We start from the raw sequence: 15,951 nt of genomic DNA, 5'->3' as shown, positions 1-15,951 counted from the left end.
TGTGGGGGAAAAAAAAAAACCACATACACACTGCAGATGTGAGCAGTGATTCAGGGGTCTGGGACCAGGTTAGGAAATGTTGTGTTTTCCCTAAAAGAGCTATTTCCTGATTACTGATGGAGATAAGTGAGCGTTTGGTGGAGAAGAGAAAACATAAAGTGGTGATTACAGTAAAGAGCTCGTATTACCACAATACTACGGTTATGCGGTAGCCACCACAGCCCTAATGTCAACATAACTAAAGAGCAGCAGAATGACAAAGCAGATATCGAGGCAGAGGGAGCCAGGCGTTAGAGGATGGGCCTGAGATGCAGCTTAGGTTCAGTGTCAGAGAGCCACAGTTTTGGTTATGTAAAATGAATATCAGTTGTATAATAAGATGAAGTAGGATCGCCCTGCAGCAAGAAACAAGAGCGACTGCTCTTTCCTCCTCCTCCCATCTTCTCGCTCTCCCTCCATCTGTCTCCTACTCCTCCTGCTTTCGTCTCTCCATCTGTCTCTTTTTTTGTGCCCTCTTTTGTCCGAAGTTTGAATGCAGACGATGCCAAAATATGTCAAAAGGGGGAAGAAGGACAAGCAGGAGAGGGAGAAATCTAGACAGAGAGGGGAAGGGAAAGTAGGCGAGGGGCGAATGAGTGCCGGAGGGGCCGACAGAAAACTGGGACATGAGGAAAAGAGAAATGAGGAGTGCGGTTTGAGAGGTGTCATTGATTTTGTAATATTTCCCCCTTCTGCCCTTTAACACCAATCCCTCCTCTAGATATCTTCATTAGCAGTGCAATGCATTTTATTCTAAAATCATCACTGCAACAAAAATGTCCACATTCACAGTTATGTGGTGGGATATCAGAGAAGCAATGAAACCAGAATGTCAAGAAAGCACAGGACATTTTTCATGACATGCCTGACATAGAAAACGACTGTCTCTTCTTATCAGACTGAGCAGAGATGTGCTGTCACGCTGTCAGAAAGAGGAAGATAACCTTCTGTCACCTTTGAGTCTGACTGGGCTTACTGAGTCTGTGCTTTTAGGCAATAACGGTGATGTCATCCACATACCCTTTTGTTTCTATTGTCACGACAGCTGCACAACTGATCTCACAAATGTCTCAGCACGGCTAGCAGCCCTGAGCTGTTAGCATCTTGATACCAGTGCACAGTGTACTAGTGACGTTAACATACTGGCTGAAACAAAGTGGTCATATGAACCATGTAGGATTAAAGACATCCAGTGAAATGTAACTAAAAGAAAGAATGAATCTACAATCTGCTCCCTACTGTGCATTTACATTTACTTGTTTCTGATGATCAATCTTAATCAGTCACTCTGCTCCTTAATTTAAAGCAGCCCAGCTTGCGATCCCCTCTTCCATCCTGACAAGTGAGCCTTGCAATCTGACAACACCCCGCATCTTCGGCACTCATCTGTCTGCTCACCAAAGCTTTGCTCTGTGCACGATGTCCATAATCGGCAGCAGCAGTGCTGTTAGATCAGCTATACTGACATTCAAAATTAGTTATCACAGCGAACGCTAAGGCAACCTTTTAAATGCTGTTAATTATCTCAGTAAATAATAAATACGACATTTTTTGTTTCGTGTCACAGGTTTATAATTAGGAACTCTGCCCCGTTCATATAAAAACAGGCTCGACAGCTTGAAAACCCAGAGAAATCCACAAACATTCAGCTGCTTACCAGCCTTGTGACACGAAAGATTCAGACTTAGTCTCTGTAATTTCTATAGACTGAATTTAGCTGCCAGTTTCCCTAAATGATCACCCGGTACAACAGTCACAGAATCAGCTGCACAGCAATTATTGACTCCGAAAATATCCTTAAAATAAACCTGGATTTCTTTAAGAGTAAGGCCTAATCCCAATTCAGCCTTTGAACCTACCCCAATGTGCAATGTGTGCTTTCATACCTATAAAGAGGGCATCCTAATTCTTGAAACTCTCTCTTACAGGTACCCAAAATCAGAGAAGCGTAAAATGATTGAAATGTAATAGTGTATCAGTATTGGCGCACCCAAGGTGAGAATTATATCCTGCAAGCATGAGCAACAAACAGAACCACCGGTTTCACCTTTGGCCACGTTTAGACACAGAAACTCACCGATGTTGGGGTGCTTCAGGAGACGGCAGATACGAGCCTCTCTCTCCAGCTTCTGATGGTCTGTGGAGAGAAAAGTTGCAGTTTAGACAAGTCACAGAGCAGCAAAGTGTTTGGATTTTTATGTGTGGTGCTTGACAAAGGAAACATTGCTCAGCCATCTGAAACATATAACTCCATTTTCCAGAGGTGTCGATAAAAATACCTTAATTTAAATATCCTCTTTCTTAAATTGTCTACTTTTAACATTTTTGTCATTTTGTGACTGCCGAGATACAGACAGGAAGGAGAGACAGAGAGAGACTCGGGTGGTATGACTTGCAACAAAACTCCCCTTGACTGTATCGAAACAGGGGCATGTGGTTTTGATGCTACAGGTCTCAACCTCTAGCCCTCCGGATGCCACATATGCACCAATTTACAAGAACTCATACAGTAACGTTTGTTTTTTATCTAGGTTATCAGACTGAAACAGGTTATCAGACACAGAAATTGCAGAAGCTGCAATCTTTTGAGTAAAATATGTGACAATACAGCATTATAATGTAGTGCTGCTGCAATGTCTTGGCCTACAAATCTTGTTCTCCAGATGTAAAAAAACATGTTTGTCACATTATTGTGATTTTAATAGCTTTTAAAGTGAAAATGAAAAACGGTCACCAACCCTGAATCATACTAACATCAAAATATCTCTCAAACGAATGGATTGCCCTAGTCTTAATTATGCCATAAATCCTCACGATCCCACATGGTATAAACTAAGATCTAAATCTCATGCACAGTGAGACTGAGACAACTGCTTTGTCTTGAAAGCTTACTTACGGCCAACACTTGATAACTGGTATTAAACTTCAATTGAATACTGGAGCAGTAGCGATGAACAAAAACAAACAAAAAACATGCAGTTAAAGAAAGTCTGTATAAGCAAATATTTGAGAAGTAAAAGGTAATTCGTTCCACTTAAAGATTTGTTCTGTGTATGCGAAGGCAAATAATTGACCTATTAGCATTACAGTCGCTCAAGCTGAGAGGCGGCATTTGCCCCTGAAAGCTAACAGCCGCCAGCATCATCAAAGCAGAGCTCCACTGACCACATGTATGGTTTTATTTAAGTTTATAGTGGAGATTAACGAGACCATGTGTAGTAATGCAGGTGTTTGCACCTGCAAGCCTGTGCATGCGAGTGTGTGTGTGTAAAGGGTTTAGTAGAGTATTGGTGTGTTTGCACTTATGGTTGGGAGGGTATGCTCACTGGAGGACACAAACGCCCTATGTCCAAACCAACATCCTTGTTTGAGGCTTTCACTGAATCCTGTAACAGACAGTGTGTCAACCGCATGTTAAACTGCTCACTCCCATCACTTTAGGAGCCACGACGCTCAGGTCAAAGGTCACATGAGGCAACTGTAGTGAAGATGCAGTGTGACTCAGAGTGTGTGCGTGTGTGTGATCACTGTGGTAAAGCCAGCTCAATCCCACAGCTCCATAGCGATTACACCACAGAGGGCAGGCTCACTAAGATTTGCATTCATTTCCCCAGTGCAGCAACAGCCTCAGATAAAATTCACAAGCTGTTGCTGAGCATCAACGTTCCCACTGTTCTACAAATGCAACACAGTGTGTACAGACATAATATGAAAGCACATTATCAGGACTGAGAGTACTCAATTATTTTTTCATTGTAACAGGTAACATATACATGTTGGTTTGCAATGCAAGTAATCAGTTAACTTCACCACTTTTACACCAATATAAGAGTGTATATTCAGGTTTGTAAATGCAGGTAAACCTGCTAAAAATAGGTGTGTCACTTTCTCCCATTGCCAGGAGATGAGTAAGCATGCGTGCTTGTTTTTCTTATGTGTCACATTCATCATCATGAAGATGCCAGACAAGCAGGGAACAGTTAAAAAAGCTGCCTATCACCTGTGTCACCATACTACATCCAGGAAACATAAGAATTTAGTCGCATTTCCGTGTTTCTTTTGATGCATTTGCACCGTTTCAGTTGTTCATCTACTTCTTGGTAGGCAGTGCAAAGCCACCTTCGGATGCGCAAGTGCGTCTGTGTTGTGTCAGTGCGCAGATGTAACCCAGCTAGAGGGATGGCCGAAGCAGGGAGGGCAGTCTCTGGTTCATTAGTAGCATGTTGAAACATAACGCACTGTAGGCTATATGACTCTTGTGTTTTCTTGTTTTCTTAGAAGCAGATGCTTACCCTGTATGTCACAGTTTCCACTCACTTTATATGTTCTTAAAATCCTTTTCATATGTTTCATTCCAGTTGAATTGCAAAAGAAAAAAAAAATTCCCTGTACTCACTCGATTTTGTTCTCAAACATAAATGAGCTGTGAAAGGCATATTGTGTCCGCCATTCTTGTTGTTATTAGCCTGCAGAGTAAGGATGGTACGATAAAACATTTTAACCTAGATTGTGCTAAAATCTACAATAAAAACACTTGATGAAAAGAAAAAAAAAGATAGTGAATTTTCATTATAGGAGTGGAGATAATTCTGAATATCCTCACGTGATTACATTTAGAAAGCTGTTGAGCTTGCTGACATACGGTGCTGTGTTGATTTCTTCTTTGGTTTCTTTCTTTTCAGGGTTTAAGATTATGTTTAAGATTCTTTGTTTTTCATTAAAAATGTGTCTTTTTGTTGTTATTTTTTGTTTAAAAGTTTTAAGAATATTTTGATGATTACATACATACACAAGGTACTGAAAAGAGGTTTCATTTTGTAATGTAACAAGTTACTTTCAAAAGAGTTGTACCCAACATCGCACATTGATATAAAAAGCATTATCACATCTCTGCATCCTTCCTTTATGCTCCGTCTGCTCTGACTGTCTTTCTAACTTGTTGTGAACAAGTTGTTAAGCCACAGTCGAGGTGTTTCGTAGCTCTGTCATCGGTTCTCTAACACAGAGCTACACACTCTTCACATCTACCTACCGCTAGCCTCCCTGTCGTCTCCCCGCAGGTATAGATTTCCCTCATCTGACAGAAAGCGAGTGAATAAGGGAGAGACCTGAACCTCCTTCTAATTACAACAGTGACGCAGGACGGGGAGGCAGACTGAGAGAAGGAGGGAGGATTACACGGAACGTCCATTTGCTAGAAGAGGATCACAGCTCCCCTGTGTGTGTGCACGCGCATGTGTTTGTGTATAGCCGTCTACCCTGGTGCAGTGTCACTGCAGCACTCACTAATTCATTCAATCTCCTTATTTGTTGGTGCGAGAGTGTGTGGAAGAAGAAGACAGGAAAGAGAGGGCTGGAGGGTAATTACTGGCACTTCCTGCTGCTCTCTAATTGGCCATCTGCTTTGCCATGGGGCGGGCCCACAGCCATCTTACATCAGTTGAGGAGGATGGAGATGACCTGACACTGACTGACTGACACACACACACACACACACACACACACACACACACACACACACACACACACACACACACACACACACGCACACACACACACACGCACACACACACACCTCTGTCCACTACATATACAAAAAGCTAACAACCTGACTCCACATGTAAGGGCCTAGTTCAGTTCCTGTTCAGTCTTTGGATTTTTGACAAGGTAACTCAATAAACTTGACAGTATTTTGGGAGGTTTTCAGAGGATGTTAATGAAGACGGCTCTAATCTTTATATTAACTGAACTATGCGGAAAATGATTTAAATGCACTTTATAGTTTTTGTATAATTATGGTCACTATTTTACCTGTATCATATTAAAAACAACCCCATTTAATTTTTTCTCGTATAGATAATATAAATGTTACCACCCTAAACGTTTGCAACGTAACTGGCTAATTTGAAGAATTGTCCATACCACTTCTCTGGCAGTAAAATATGTTTCACGTGTCGGCATTTACCTGCCTCTTCATCTGTTAAAAAGTGTAATCACAACCATCACTTTCGCAGTGTGATGTAAATGCACACACAGCTGCCATTACTGTCACCATGGTAACCACTACACACCAAAAAGCACTCCGTCAGCTGTCCTCTCAAGTTACTTTTTGATCAATGGCAGGAAGCTTGCTGCTTGATAATCAGACCGAATTTTGTTTCACTTCATTATTCAGCCTGTGTTCATTCATATCAGGCCAATTTCTGTTTCTGCCATTTTCGGTTTAGATGGATGCTGCTGTAGTGACAGCTTGGATCCGTTCGTTTAACAATTTTCAAGAAACATGCTTGTTTCAAAAGGTAACTGCTGTTCAAATTCTGCAAGATGTCTGCCTCAAAGCATATTCAAATAGTCCAGCAGAGGAGCGAGGAAACAACAACTTCAGGCGATGTGGGCTTATTACATTGTGTGGGAAATCGAGGGTCAGGGGACAAAGGACTCTACAGTGACAGAGCTGGTAGTCAGAGATAATTAAGAGAGGGAATCACAGGGAAATTCATGATACAATTCGATATAGATTGCCAACAATAACGACTGCATCACGATACAGCAATTCTACAATGATAGATACGTTGCAAGACAATCATCTGACGTTATATCATGACATCTGCCCAAACTGAAGAAATACAATATATCCCTAAAAATGCAAAGTGCAAGAATTATGCATTTACTCTTTGCATTGGGAGGACAGTTTCACATAAAAAACATAATTGGACATGGACTGAGATGAAGAAAAAGTAAAATAAATAAATAAATAAATAATTAAAAGGGCACAGTGTCTTAGCTTAGCACCTCTTGGTCACACACACTGACTGTGAGATAGTGTATCAATAATCCTATCGCAAGAGGAAGCAATACAATACATCCTCGATATTTTGTCCAAGCCTTTTAACCAACCAGCAATCGCCTGCAACCATCAGACACACAGTTTCTCTGCTGGAAACACTAGTCCCTAAAAGCACATTTCATTATATGGGAACCTGTTGTAGCTTGGCTAGCAGATGAACTAAAAGAGGCTCTCCTGGTGTGTGTTTACTTAGCCATAACCCTGCTGTTAGTTGCGGTTAACATTACTGTTTGTCAAGCTAAATATCTTGTTAAGCACTTATCGGCTGATGTGCTGCATTTACTGCTACTGCAGAGGCATAGATCTTGTTAATGTCTGACATATTTTTCCACCAACGTTTAAAAGGGTTGCTAATTTTATCAGCAGCCACAGAATGTGTGAGAGGCTCGAACGGGGCAAGACTCAGACACTGTTTTGCTCTTTATACTTGTCGTGGCAGCTGACATCTGAAGCGGGCCTTAGAGTCTTGCCTACTTCTTAAAAGGTTCAGATACCAGCTCATTTTGAACAGGAAGTAGTAGTAATTTCTCTCGAAGAATTATTCTCATCAACGCTTATTTCTGTTCTTGCAGCCATGTTTCTTTCACTGTTTATTACGGCTATATCTAGGTGGCCACATTCATAGTCCCGCCTTCAAGCTGTGACTGGACTGCTTATACAGCTGGGGAAGAAAATGGCCATCAATGAACTCTATACCCGACTGGTTCAAATCGCTGAACAAACTGAACATGTGGGCATCGATTCAGAGGTCTGAGACCAACTGACAGTCAGGGGGGACTGCTGAGTCCCAGTGGGTTTCCATTAATAATAATGAGAAGCTTTGGCTACCAGAGGTCAGCAAGGAACTTAAGCCTGAAACATACTGGGCCAACCGTCGGCCATCTGAAGCATTTGGGGAGACTCGGACGAGTTTGGGAACAAATCTGTTTGGTGTGTTCAGTTGCGTTGGAAGCTTTTTGGACACGGACAGCGTCTGTCCCAATTCAACTGAGAAGGTTGGCTGTTGGCGGTATGAGCCATTGGATTCTCTGATTGGTTGTGTGATAGCTGTATGACCATTCTGATTGGTGGTGTGCTAGACTAGTGCCACCCACTGTTAAGGAGGCTTATTGCACCTTGCGCAAGCGCAGAACGTACACACTACTGTGGAGCTGGCAGCACATCGAGGCAGTATGTTCAATGCAACTTTTCTGCTGAACGGTCAGACGAGAGGCACCGGAGTGGTCAGATAAAGGCAGTTGACTATTGGTTTGAGTCTAACTTTGGGAAACTGCTGAGCAAGAATTAATAATAACAGAACAGGTTTAAGAGAATCATACAGCCACAGGACAGTAACTGTAGTGTAAGTTTTAATGGTGGCACATTACAGTTAGGGATCTACTAAACTGTTTTTTTCGGGGCCAACGGAGATATGGATTCTTAGCAATGAAGGAGACCGATATCCGATATTTGGAAGCGATGCGAATTTTCAGTAGAAAAGAAAAATCCTGGTGTCAAAATTCAGAGCAAACCAGTGATGAAATGTAACAAGAGTACAATTTATCCAAAGTCTGTAAGTACAGTTTTAAAGTACTTTACCTAAGTATTTCCATTTTCTTCTTCATAATACCTCAAATTCATAACATTTATTGATAACTTACAATCAACTAGTTAGTTACTTTGCAGATTCAGATTACAAAGTGTTTATAGACTGTCACGCAATGTTTATTCTGCATTGTGGTTGGAAGTGCTTTTGCTTGAGAGCGAATAAAAGATTGCTGTAACATCATGGTAACTGAGGGCTTACTGCACAGCTTACAATACATAGGGTGATAAAAGCACAACACTCACCAGCTACATTCAGTGTGCGGCAGACCTGCTCCAACAAATTCACTTATCTGGCTCTCTTATGAGAGATTCTGTCTGATAAAGCTGACGATAGCAGAGCAGCCAGAACGAGCTTCTCCTCCATTTTCTTGGTTACCAGGGTGACAGGTAACAAGTCCCGCTCAATCTAATAAATGATTGGTTGCCTGAGAAAGGGTGATGGCGATGACCCCAGCACCTTTCTGAAAAGTTGAAAGATTTTTCAGCTAAAAGCACTCGTATCGGCCACACAAAAAAGGAACAGCACTCTGAAGAAGCAGCAATTTTCTCTTAAAAAAAAAAACAGGTCACGTTGACACTGGCACTTACCAATCTGATAGTGTTTTGTGGCAGGACAGTGAGTGAGACCACATTGTGGTGACTACAAAAAGAAGTAGGTTGTTGAATCAGAACCAAAGCAGCACTTCTTTAAGTTCATTGGAAAACAATAAAAACACCAATACTAGATAAGTAAAAATGCTGTATGCCGAGCTATCTATAATTGAAGTGGATAGTCTGAACTCTCATAAACAGTGTTGCAGCAGAAATCCACTTTTTTATAGTCACTTCCCTCGACAACAACATGAAAAGTTGTGAAATTTGAATTGCACCATTATCATCTAAAACTCACTTTTCATTTTCTTCTTCAAGTTCAATTTATCACGAGGATTTTAATACTGCAGGGGCTGTATCTTCTTCTTTGAGTCATTTATAAACTGAAACCACGACAAACCCGAGAGCGTTAAAAACCCTTTATTCTCTGTGCTGAGAATCAGTTTTATGTATTTTGTGTGTGTTCGTTACGTGTACCCTGCTGCCCACTCGCATCCACCCCCATACTGCCTGTAGGCTGGACTATCCCACAGCCAACCGCCTACATCCATCCCTGACATCCCATCCACCCTTGCTTCCTTCCTTCCTTGGTTCGCTCCCTACCTTCCTTCCTTCCATCCCTGCCCCCCCTCCTCCTCAGATTACTGCAGTGTTTACCAGAGCTTTGAGAGACTTACCCACCAGGCCACGCGTGAGGTCACACTCGCCCCATCAGGCTAAAAAAAACCCACCCAAATCCTACCAGGCAGGCTGCCTGCACACGCACTGGCTGCCTGTGTGTGTGAGTGTGTGGACGGTGTGTTTTTTTGTGTGCGTGTAGGTGCATGTTGCGTCAGCCGGGCGGCCTACCGCAATTCTTCTCTTAGCACAAATTCCTCTTGTTCCCTCCTTCGCTCACTCAATCGTGTCTCGCTCTCTTGTCTCATTTCACCTTACTTCCCCTGGTGTGGAGTGTCACTGATCTCCCTGCAAGACTATATTGTTTAAAATCTCCTCCTCCCTCCTTTTCCTCCTTCTACTCTTCTACTGGCCAGCTTTCTTCTCCCCTGGCAAACACACACACACACACACACACACACACACACACACACACACACATACACAGGCCTACATTGTGCTGCCTGCCTCTGCAAAGAGCCAACAGTTTTCTGCTGAGCCCTTACTTTTCCTCGGTGGGACATTAATACTAGGAGCGGCCCTGTGTGGACACTTGATGGCAGGGATAGAACAATAACGGTATTACAACACACTCACAGATGCCTCACAATGCAGACATGCTCTATTAGTGTTGCTCCCTGCTCTCTTGGTCTCTCTCTCTCCCCCTCTCTCACACACAAACGCAAATGCCATCAGACTCAGACAACAACAGGGCAAACAGGGAGGCGCCTATGGAATCTGTGGGGTCTTAGTGGTTGATGAGATACATTTAGCATAAGTGGATTAGCCTCAATACAAACCAATCCCCCTTCATAGAACGACAAGAGAAAGGCAATGACGGAGAGAGGCTAGCGGAGAAAGAGACTCGGAGGTAATGAGAGAGAGTGCAGAGAGGGAGAACAAAGGAAGCCAGGTGTGCGTGGATGTCAGGACGGAGCGCAGGCCTAATTTGTCAGATAGAAAAAGGAGAAAGCAATTAAGTATCTCAGTCCAAAGCCAAGGAGGAGGTTCTGACACACTGACATGTGCTCGCGTCATCGTTACCTCATGGCACGCCACACTGGGCATGTGCACGTGGGTGTGGATCTATGCAGCGAGTAACGTGCGATGTTTGAACACACCAAAGTAACAATAGCCCGACATATATGAAACATCCTTCGTGTACTGATAGTTCTTACTGTTTTATTTCAATCCAAAATGCGTGCCCTTTTCATGAAGCGCATTCAAGAAATTTGGATCAGTTCCTTGTACAGCGGTGGACTAACGATACCACAGAGGAGAGACAGAGTTATTCAATACAGTGTTTATACAGAGGGTCATTAAACCACCAAGAGGTTGCTGATAAGAACTCCCCACGGACATGGTGATTGAATAAAAGATTTCCTCAGCTATTGGACAATTTGGGACTTCTGTTTGTGTGCATGCTTTCCAATAAAGCTGGGGGATGTGAAGACATATACAATGAGAGGGCAGAGAATTTGCTGCACAATACCTGGGTATTTATCGCTTTTGTCACTGGTACTTCACTTCAGTATTGAATTTATAGGATTTTTGAAGTACTATGATTCATCAAGTGTTTCCTTCACTGGATAAGCTGGAAATTTAACTTGATATCTTTTAAACTATCTATGAACTGATTCTCTCAAGCATTTCCAGGATTTGGGGGTTGAACAACATTAAGTCTTATTAGAGACATGGAATATTACAGATTATCAGTTATCTGTGTCTGTTGAAATGTTGTGCATCTCTAATAAAAATGATGATAGTGTGATTTTGGCTACATGTTCTCTTACATCTGGAGAATACCATTTGTGGGCATTAGCATCTCTGTAGCACCAACATGCTTCATTTATCATTGTTCTAACTGTTTGTTGTGACACATTTTACCTTTATCAAAAAAGAAATTGCAGCTCCTGAAATTGCAAATGTGCAAGAATAGGAATAAATGTGCAGCCCCATCAATAATAATGATAATAACTATCTTAACATGAAATGTACTGTAATGCTCTGTGATTCGATAAACACCAGCAATGGGGCAAATATGCACATATCAGCATCTGTGCGTGGTGTTACCATACCTCTTGCAGACAGCTTCTTAGTGTTGATGATTTTTGCAGCATATTCCTGTCCTGATGACTTCTTTACACACCTACGCACCACTGAAAAAGCTCCCCTAAGAAAAAAGCACATCAACAACCAAAAATCAGTTCCATTACACATGCTCCCTCTCGCACATACACACACAGCGTGACATTTGAAACTGCTTCACTTCTGTGACAGTGGTTTGTTTTTGTGTACGCAGACATCCTTGGTCTCACTCTCTCTCTCTAACATACACACACTTTAGTCATTACTATCACAGCTTTCGGTGCGTTACAACCTAAAAGGGTGGGCAATATAACAAGCTCCTCAAGCGTGAGTGCTGACATGAGCTCAGGTCTTGGATTATAAATGAATGGCCAACTTCTTGTGCTAATCTATTGATAGGCACAACAATGCGACGCAACCTACAGCCCCTAAGGAAATTCAATTTGGAATAGCCAGCGCAAAGAATAGGCTGCATCTCACACAACAATGGGTGATGTTTGATACATTCACAGGGTAACAACACTGACTTATAAATCCGCTCGAGCAGAAAAGGAAGTGCATGTCTCCTACTCTGAGGAGTTTCATATTGACCTAGATGAATGCTCCATATTTTTCACCTGCGAGCCGCTATGGCGACTGTTCAATTTGGAGCATCACAGAACAAGTAATTATGCATGATTTTCACAGAGCCTATATGACAGCCTGCACAGTCTGCAGTCTCTGGCCCTGTACAGGCCCATCCACGATATATGGAGGGCTGCGACTGTCTGCGGCACTCTGCTCCCTCCACTCTCGCTCTGCTCTTAGTTTCAATTATTTACCAGCGAATGAGAGGTGACAGGTGACAGAAATACAAGTCAGTGCCCTGACGTTAATAACCTATGACGGAGCAAAACGCATTAATAGACGGCTGCAGAGACATGAGATGAGGTAAGTGCTCGGTATGCTCAAGAATCAGGGGCAGTAAAGCGCAGAGCCACTATGGAGGATGTGTAGGTGTGTATATGTGTCCCAGTGCTCTGGCTGTGCAATCAGTGCCATCGATTACTGACAATTACTCGGCAGTGGAAATGGCAGCTGGAAATTAAGGCCGGTGTATCTTCATAGGGCCAGTGTCGCCCTGCTGCCGCTGGTTTGGGTACAGCAGGGGGTGGAAGAGGGGAGAAAGGCTTCACCGGCCAAGAACAACAGATGCTGCTGCTGCTGATGTTGATGGTGATGAAACAGAGGAGGTAGTGGCCCGTCATCAAAATACCGAGAAAACACGTCACTGCCTCTTCCACAGTAAACAGCCGCTATAATCGCCCGTGCTTGACGATCCAAACCCCCCCTCCCTCTCTCCCCCATTTAATTTAACGCATTTATTGATAACTGCGTTACACGATGATCGGGCCAGCTGGTGTGCGGGAGCGTGCGGGCATTTACATCGCAAACGCAACGCAGCGCAGCCTGGACCGAATAACTTCCTCATTAAGTGATCCAGGGGTACGTAACGTTACTCAACACGGTTACACAAATCATCTGCAGCTGCTCGACAGCGAGAGAGAGTGGGGGAGAGAGAGAGAGAGAGAGAGAGGAAAAAAAAGTGGTCGGCCTAGTTAGCTAGCGACCACAGCCTCTGGTCTATCGAGCCAGCGCGGAGCTGTCAGACCCGTGGGCCGGTGAAATGTCACAGGGCTAACGTCTCCGGCGTCTCCCGGGGCCCCGCTGACGGGTCCAGCAGACCAGAAAATACCGGCTAGCAAACACGGAAGGGCTAACAGCTGTTACTGCGCCAACCTCTGTGCGGGCTATTCACCAAAGGCGCAACGCTAGTGGGCTAAAACTCGGGCTGGTTTATCAATATCAGCATGGTAGCTAACTAGTCGGCTAGTAACCAACCGTTAGTGCGCTGCGCTCCGTTGCTGCGGGAGCTGCTAGTTAAGCTAGCCGATAGCAACGGTTGTTTAGCCGGGACTGCACCACCACGACAGTTAACAGCCTCCGCTCGAGCACAGACACGCGCGCGCACACACACACACACACACACGGGGCACATTATTAAAGCACTCAACGTGATTAGTCTGTAAGCTATTTCGGCTAGCTATCGCCTGCTAGCTGGCTAACCAGAAATAATGTGAGGCGAGGTTGCGGGGGTGGGGGACAAAAAAAAAAAAAAACCCGACAAGACAAACACGATGCACACTGTAACGTTACGGCTGCTGCTTACTTCCCGAGCTCCTCGTACAGCTGGTACTCGTCGGTGAACCTGGTGGAAGTACCGGTGGTTGCCATGGTCGGTGGCGAGAGTGGGGAGCCCGAGCCTTGGGGTACGACGGTGGCTGGCTCTCGTACGGGGTCCGGGAGGAGGGTAGCCTAGCCTCCAATACTGGAGTACCTTTCTGACAGGCAGGCAAGGCTGAAGAGGATAGAGGCGAGTAGAGACGGAAAGGGAGGGGCTGGGTAGAAGAGGAGGAGGAGGAGGAGTGATGATGGTGTGTGTGTGTGTGTGTGTGTAGTAAAGGGGAGGAATCCTCGCGAGAATTGGCTCGTGCAGCATGAGACCAGGGCCTCCAGTTCAATGAAGTCACTGAAAATGAGATGAGATGGAGCTGAGTTCTCTCCCCTTGTTTTTTGGGGGGCTCAATAAATCACCTTCGGATGGACAGTAGATCATCATTGTGTGACATTTCGTTGGAAGGCGCGTGCACACACACACCGCAGTGGTGCTTGTGACCGGCTTGCGAAAAGCGGCGTTGACATCAGTTTCCTGTCTCCTCTCATATGTCTCAAAGAAAATATTGCAGGGAGCATCACAGCTGCATTTTACTGCACTGGGTTGGGATACACCCAACCCTGGGTCACACCTCACTGCAGCAGAGAGGCAAACTGTGACCCACACAAACACACACACACTCACATATACACACATTGCATAAGTGCATGCACATACAGACACACACTCCAGGAATCAATATTGATTAATGCAGGTCTTGCTCTCAACACAGAAGGCCTCTCTGAGCCACTGATTTTGCCTCTGCGTTTCGTGTACGTGCATAAGAGAGATAGAGTCGGGCAGAGCGAGTAGTGTGACTGCTGTATCAGGTTTCCGCCGACGAGCATGCACCTATGTTTTTTCCACAGTGTGTGAGGGCTGTTAGCTTGGCGGCGCTAAAAGATGGTGTCACACGGATCCAGAGTGCCTCACTAAATGTTTAATGTGGCATGAGTGGGAGGCCATCAGAGGACAGGCGGGTGGGGCTGCAGGGAGCCATAGAGCTCGAGAGTTAGAGGCCCTGCGTATAAGTGTGTGTGTGTGTGTGTGTGTGTGTGTGTGTGGCTGCCTGCTCAGCACTCCGCTGTCAGAGAGATGGAGAGCAAATTTCATTTAAAAATCTTTATGTGTGGTTGTCAGCGTGGGAACACAAAGCTGAAACACTGAGAAAGTTCAAATATTATGAGGCCGTATCTGCAAGTGCAGCCTGCTGAATCTGTGATGGAGGGCAGGAAAAGGAGGCCAGCATGTGTGTGCATGTGTGTGTTTGTGTGTGTGTGTGTGTGTGTTACGTGGAAGACAAATGAGCACTGCAACGTAGGCTACTAGCCCTCTCCTGCCCTCCTTTTCCTACGTGCTAACCCTGCTGCCTCTCCTCCTCTTCCTCCACCTCCTCAGCCTCCACAGAAGTTACATAATGGTGAACTCCTCAGCCTTTGTTATCTCACACCAACCACACACTACGCCTTGCCCGCTTCATGAGAGACAGAGGAGCAGAGGAGGGAAGAGGAGGGAGAGCACGGGAGGCCGAGAGAAGAGAAAGTAGGATGGTTTCAGCTGAAAACGGCAGTCGGCGAGGGAAAGAAAGAAAGGAAGAAAGAAAGAAAGTCTGTGTGCCATTTTCCATATTGTAGTATTAATACAGTCAGACATTTTCCCATCTTCCTTCCCGAGCAGCCTTATGGCCATTCTGTACCATGCAATGGGTTGTATTTAAGACTCCAGCCACCACCAGTCAGTGATGGAATGTAACTAAGTACATTAACTCGTGTACCGTACTTGAGTATTTACATTTTTCTGGCACTTAAAGGTGCATTATGTAAGAATTTCTGTTGATAAAAAAAAACAACAAATTAACATAATCAACAGTGTGAAGAAATGGCAGTGA

The 15,951-nt window shown here is 44.2% G+C and overlaps 1 protein-coding gene across 19 annotated transcripts in view; it reads right to left on the bottom strand.

Moving 5' to 3' along the window:
- The window catches only part of LOC119009403 (calcium/calmodulin-dependent protein kinase type II subunit gamma-like), a 42,217-nt gene extending 27,918 nt beyond the window's left edge, over positions 1 to 14,299 (bottom strand). For all 19 annotated transcript variants that reach the window (XM_037080630.1, XM_037080637.1, XM_037080633.1 and 16 more), the window contains exons 1-3: positions 14,019 to 14,299; positions 11,800 to 11,894; positions 2,117 to 2,176 (exon numbers count right to left, since the gene is read on the bottom strand). In XM_037080630.1, the coding sequence (XP_036936525.1) occupies positions 2,117 to 2,176; positions 11,800 to 11,894; positions 14,019 to 14,083 (220 nt within the window). In that variant the 5' untranslated portion in view covers positions 14,084 to 14,299. The remainder of the gene's footprint in view (positions 1 to 2,116; positions 2,177 to 11,799; positions 11,895 to 14,018) is intronic.
- Positions 14,300 to 15,951: the final 1,652 nt, after the last annotated feature.

Source organism: Acanthopagrus latus, chromosome 20 (genome assembly GCF_904848185.1).
Source record: "Acanthopagrus latus isolate v.2019 chromosome 20, fAcaLat1.1, whole genome shotgun sequence".
NCBI classification, from domain to species: domain Eukaryota; kingdom Metazoa; phylum Chordata; class Actinopteri; order Spariformes; family Sparidae; genus Acanthopagrus; species Acanthopagrus latus.
Note: the sequence above shows the minus strand (reverse complement) of the source record. Positions and strands in the feature narration are given on the sequence as shown.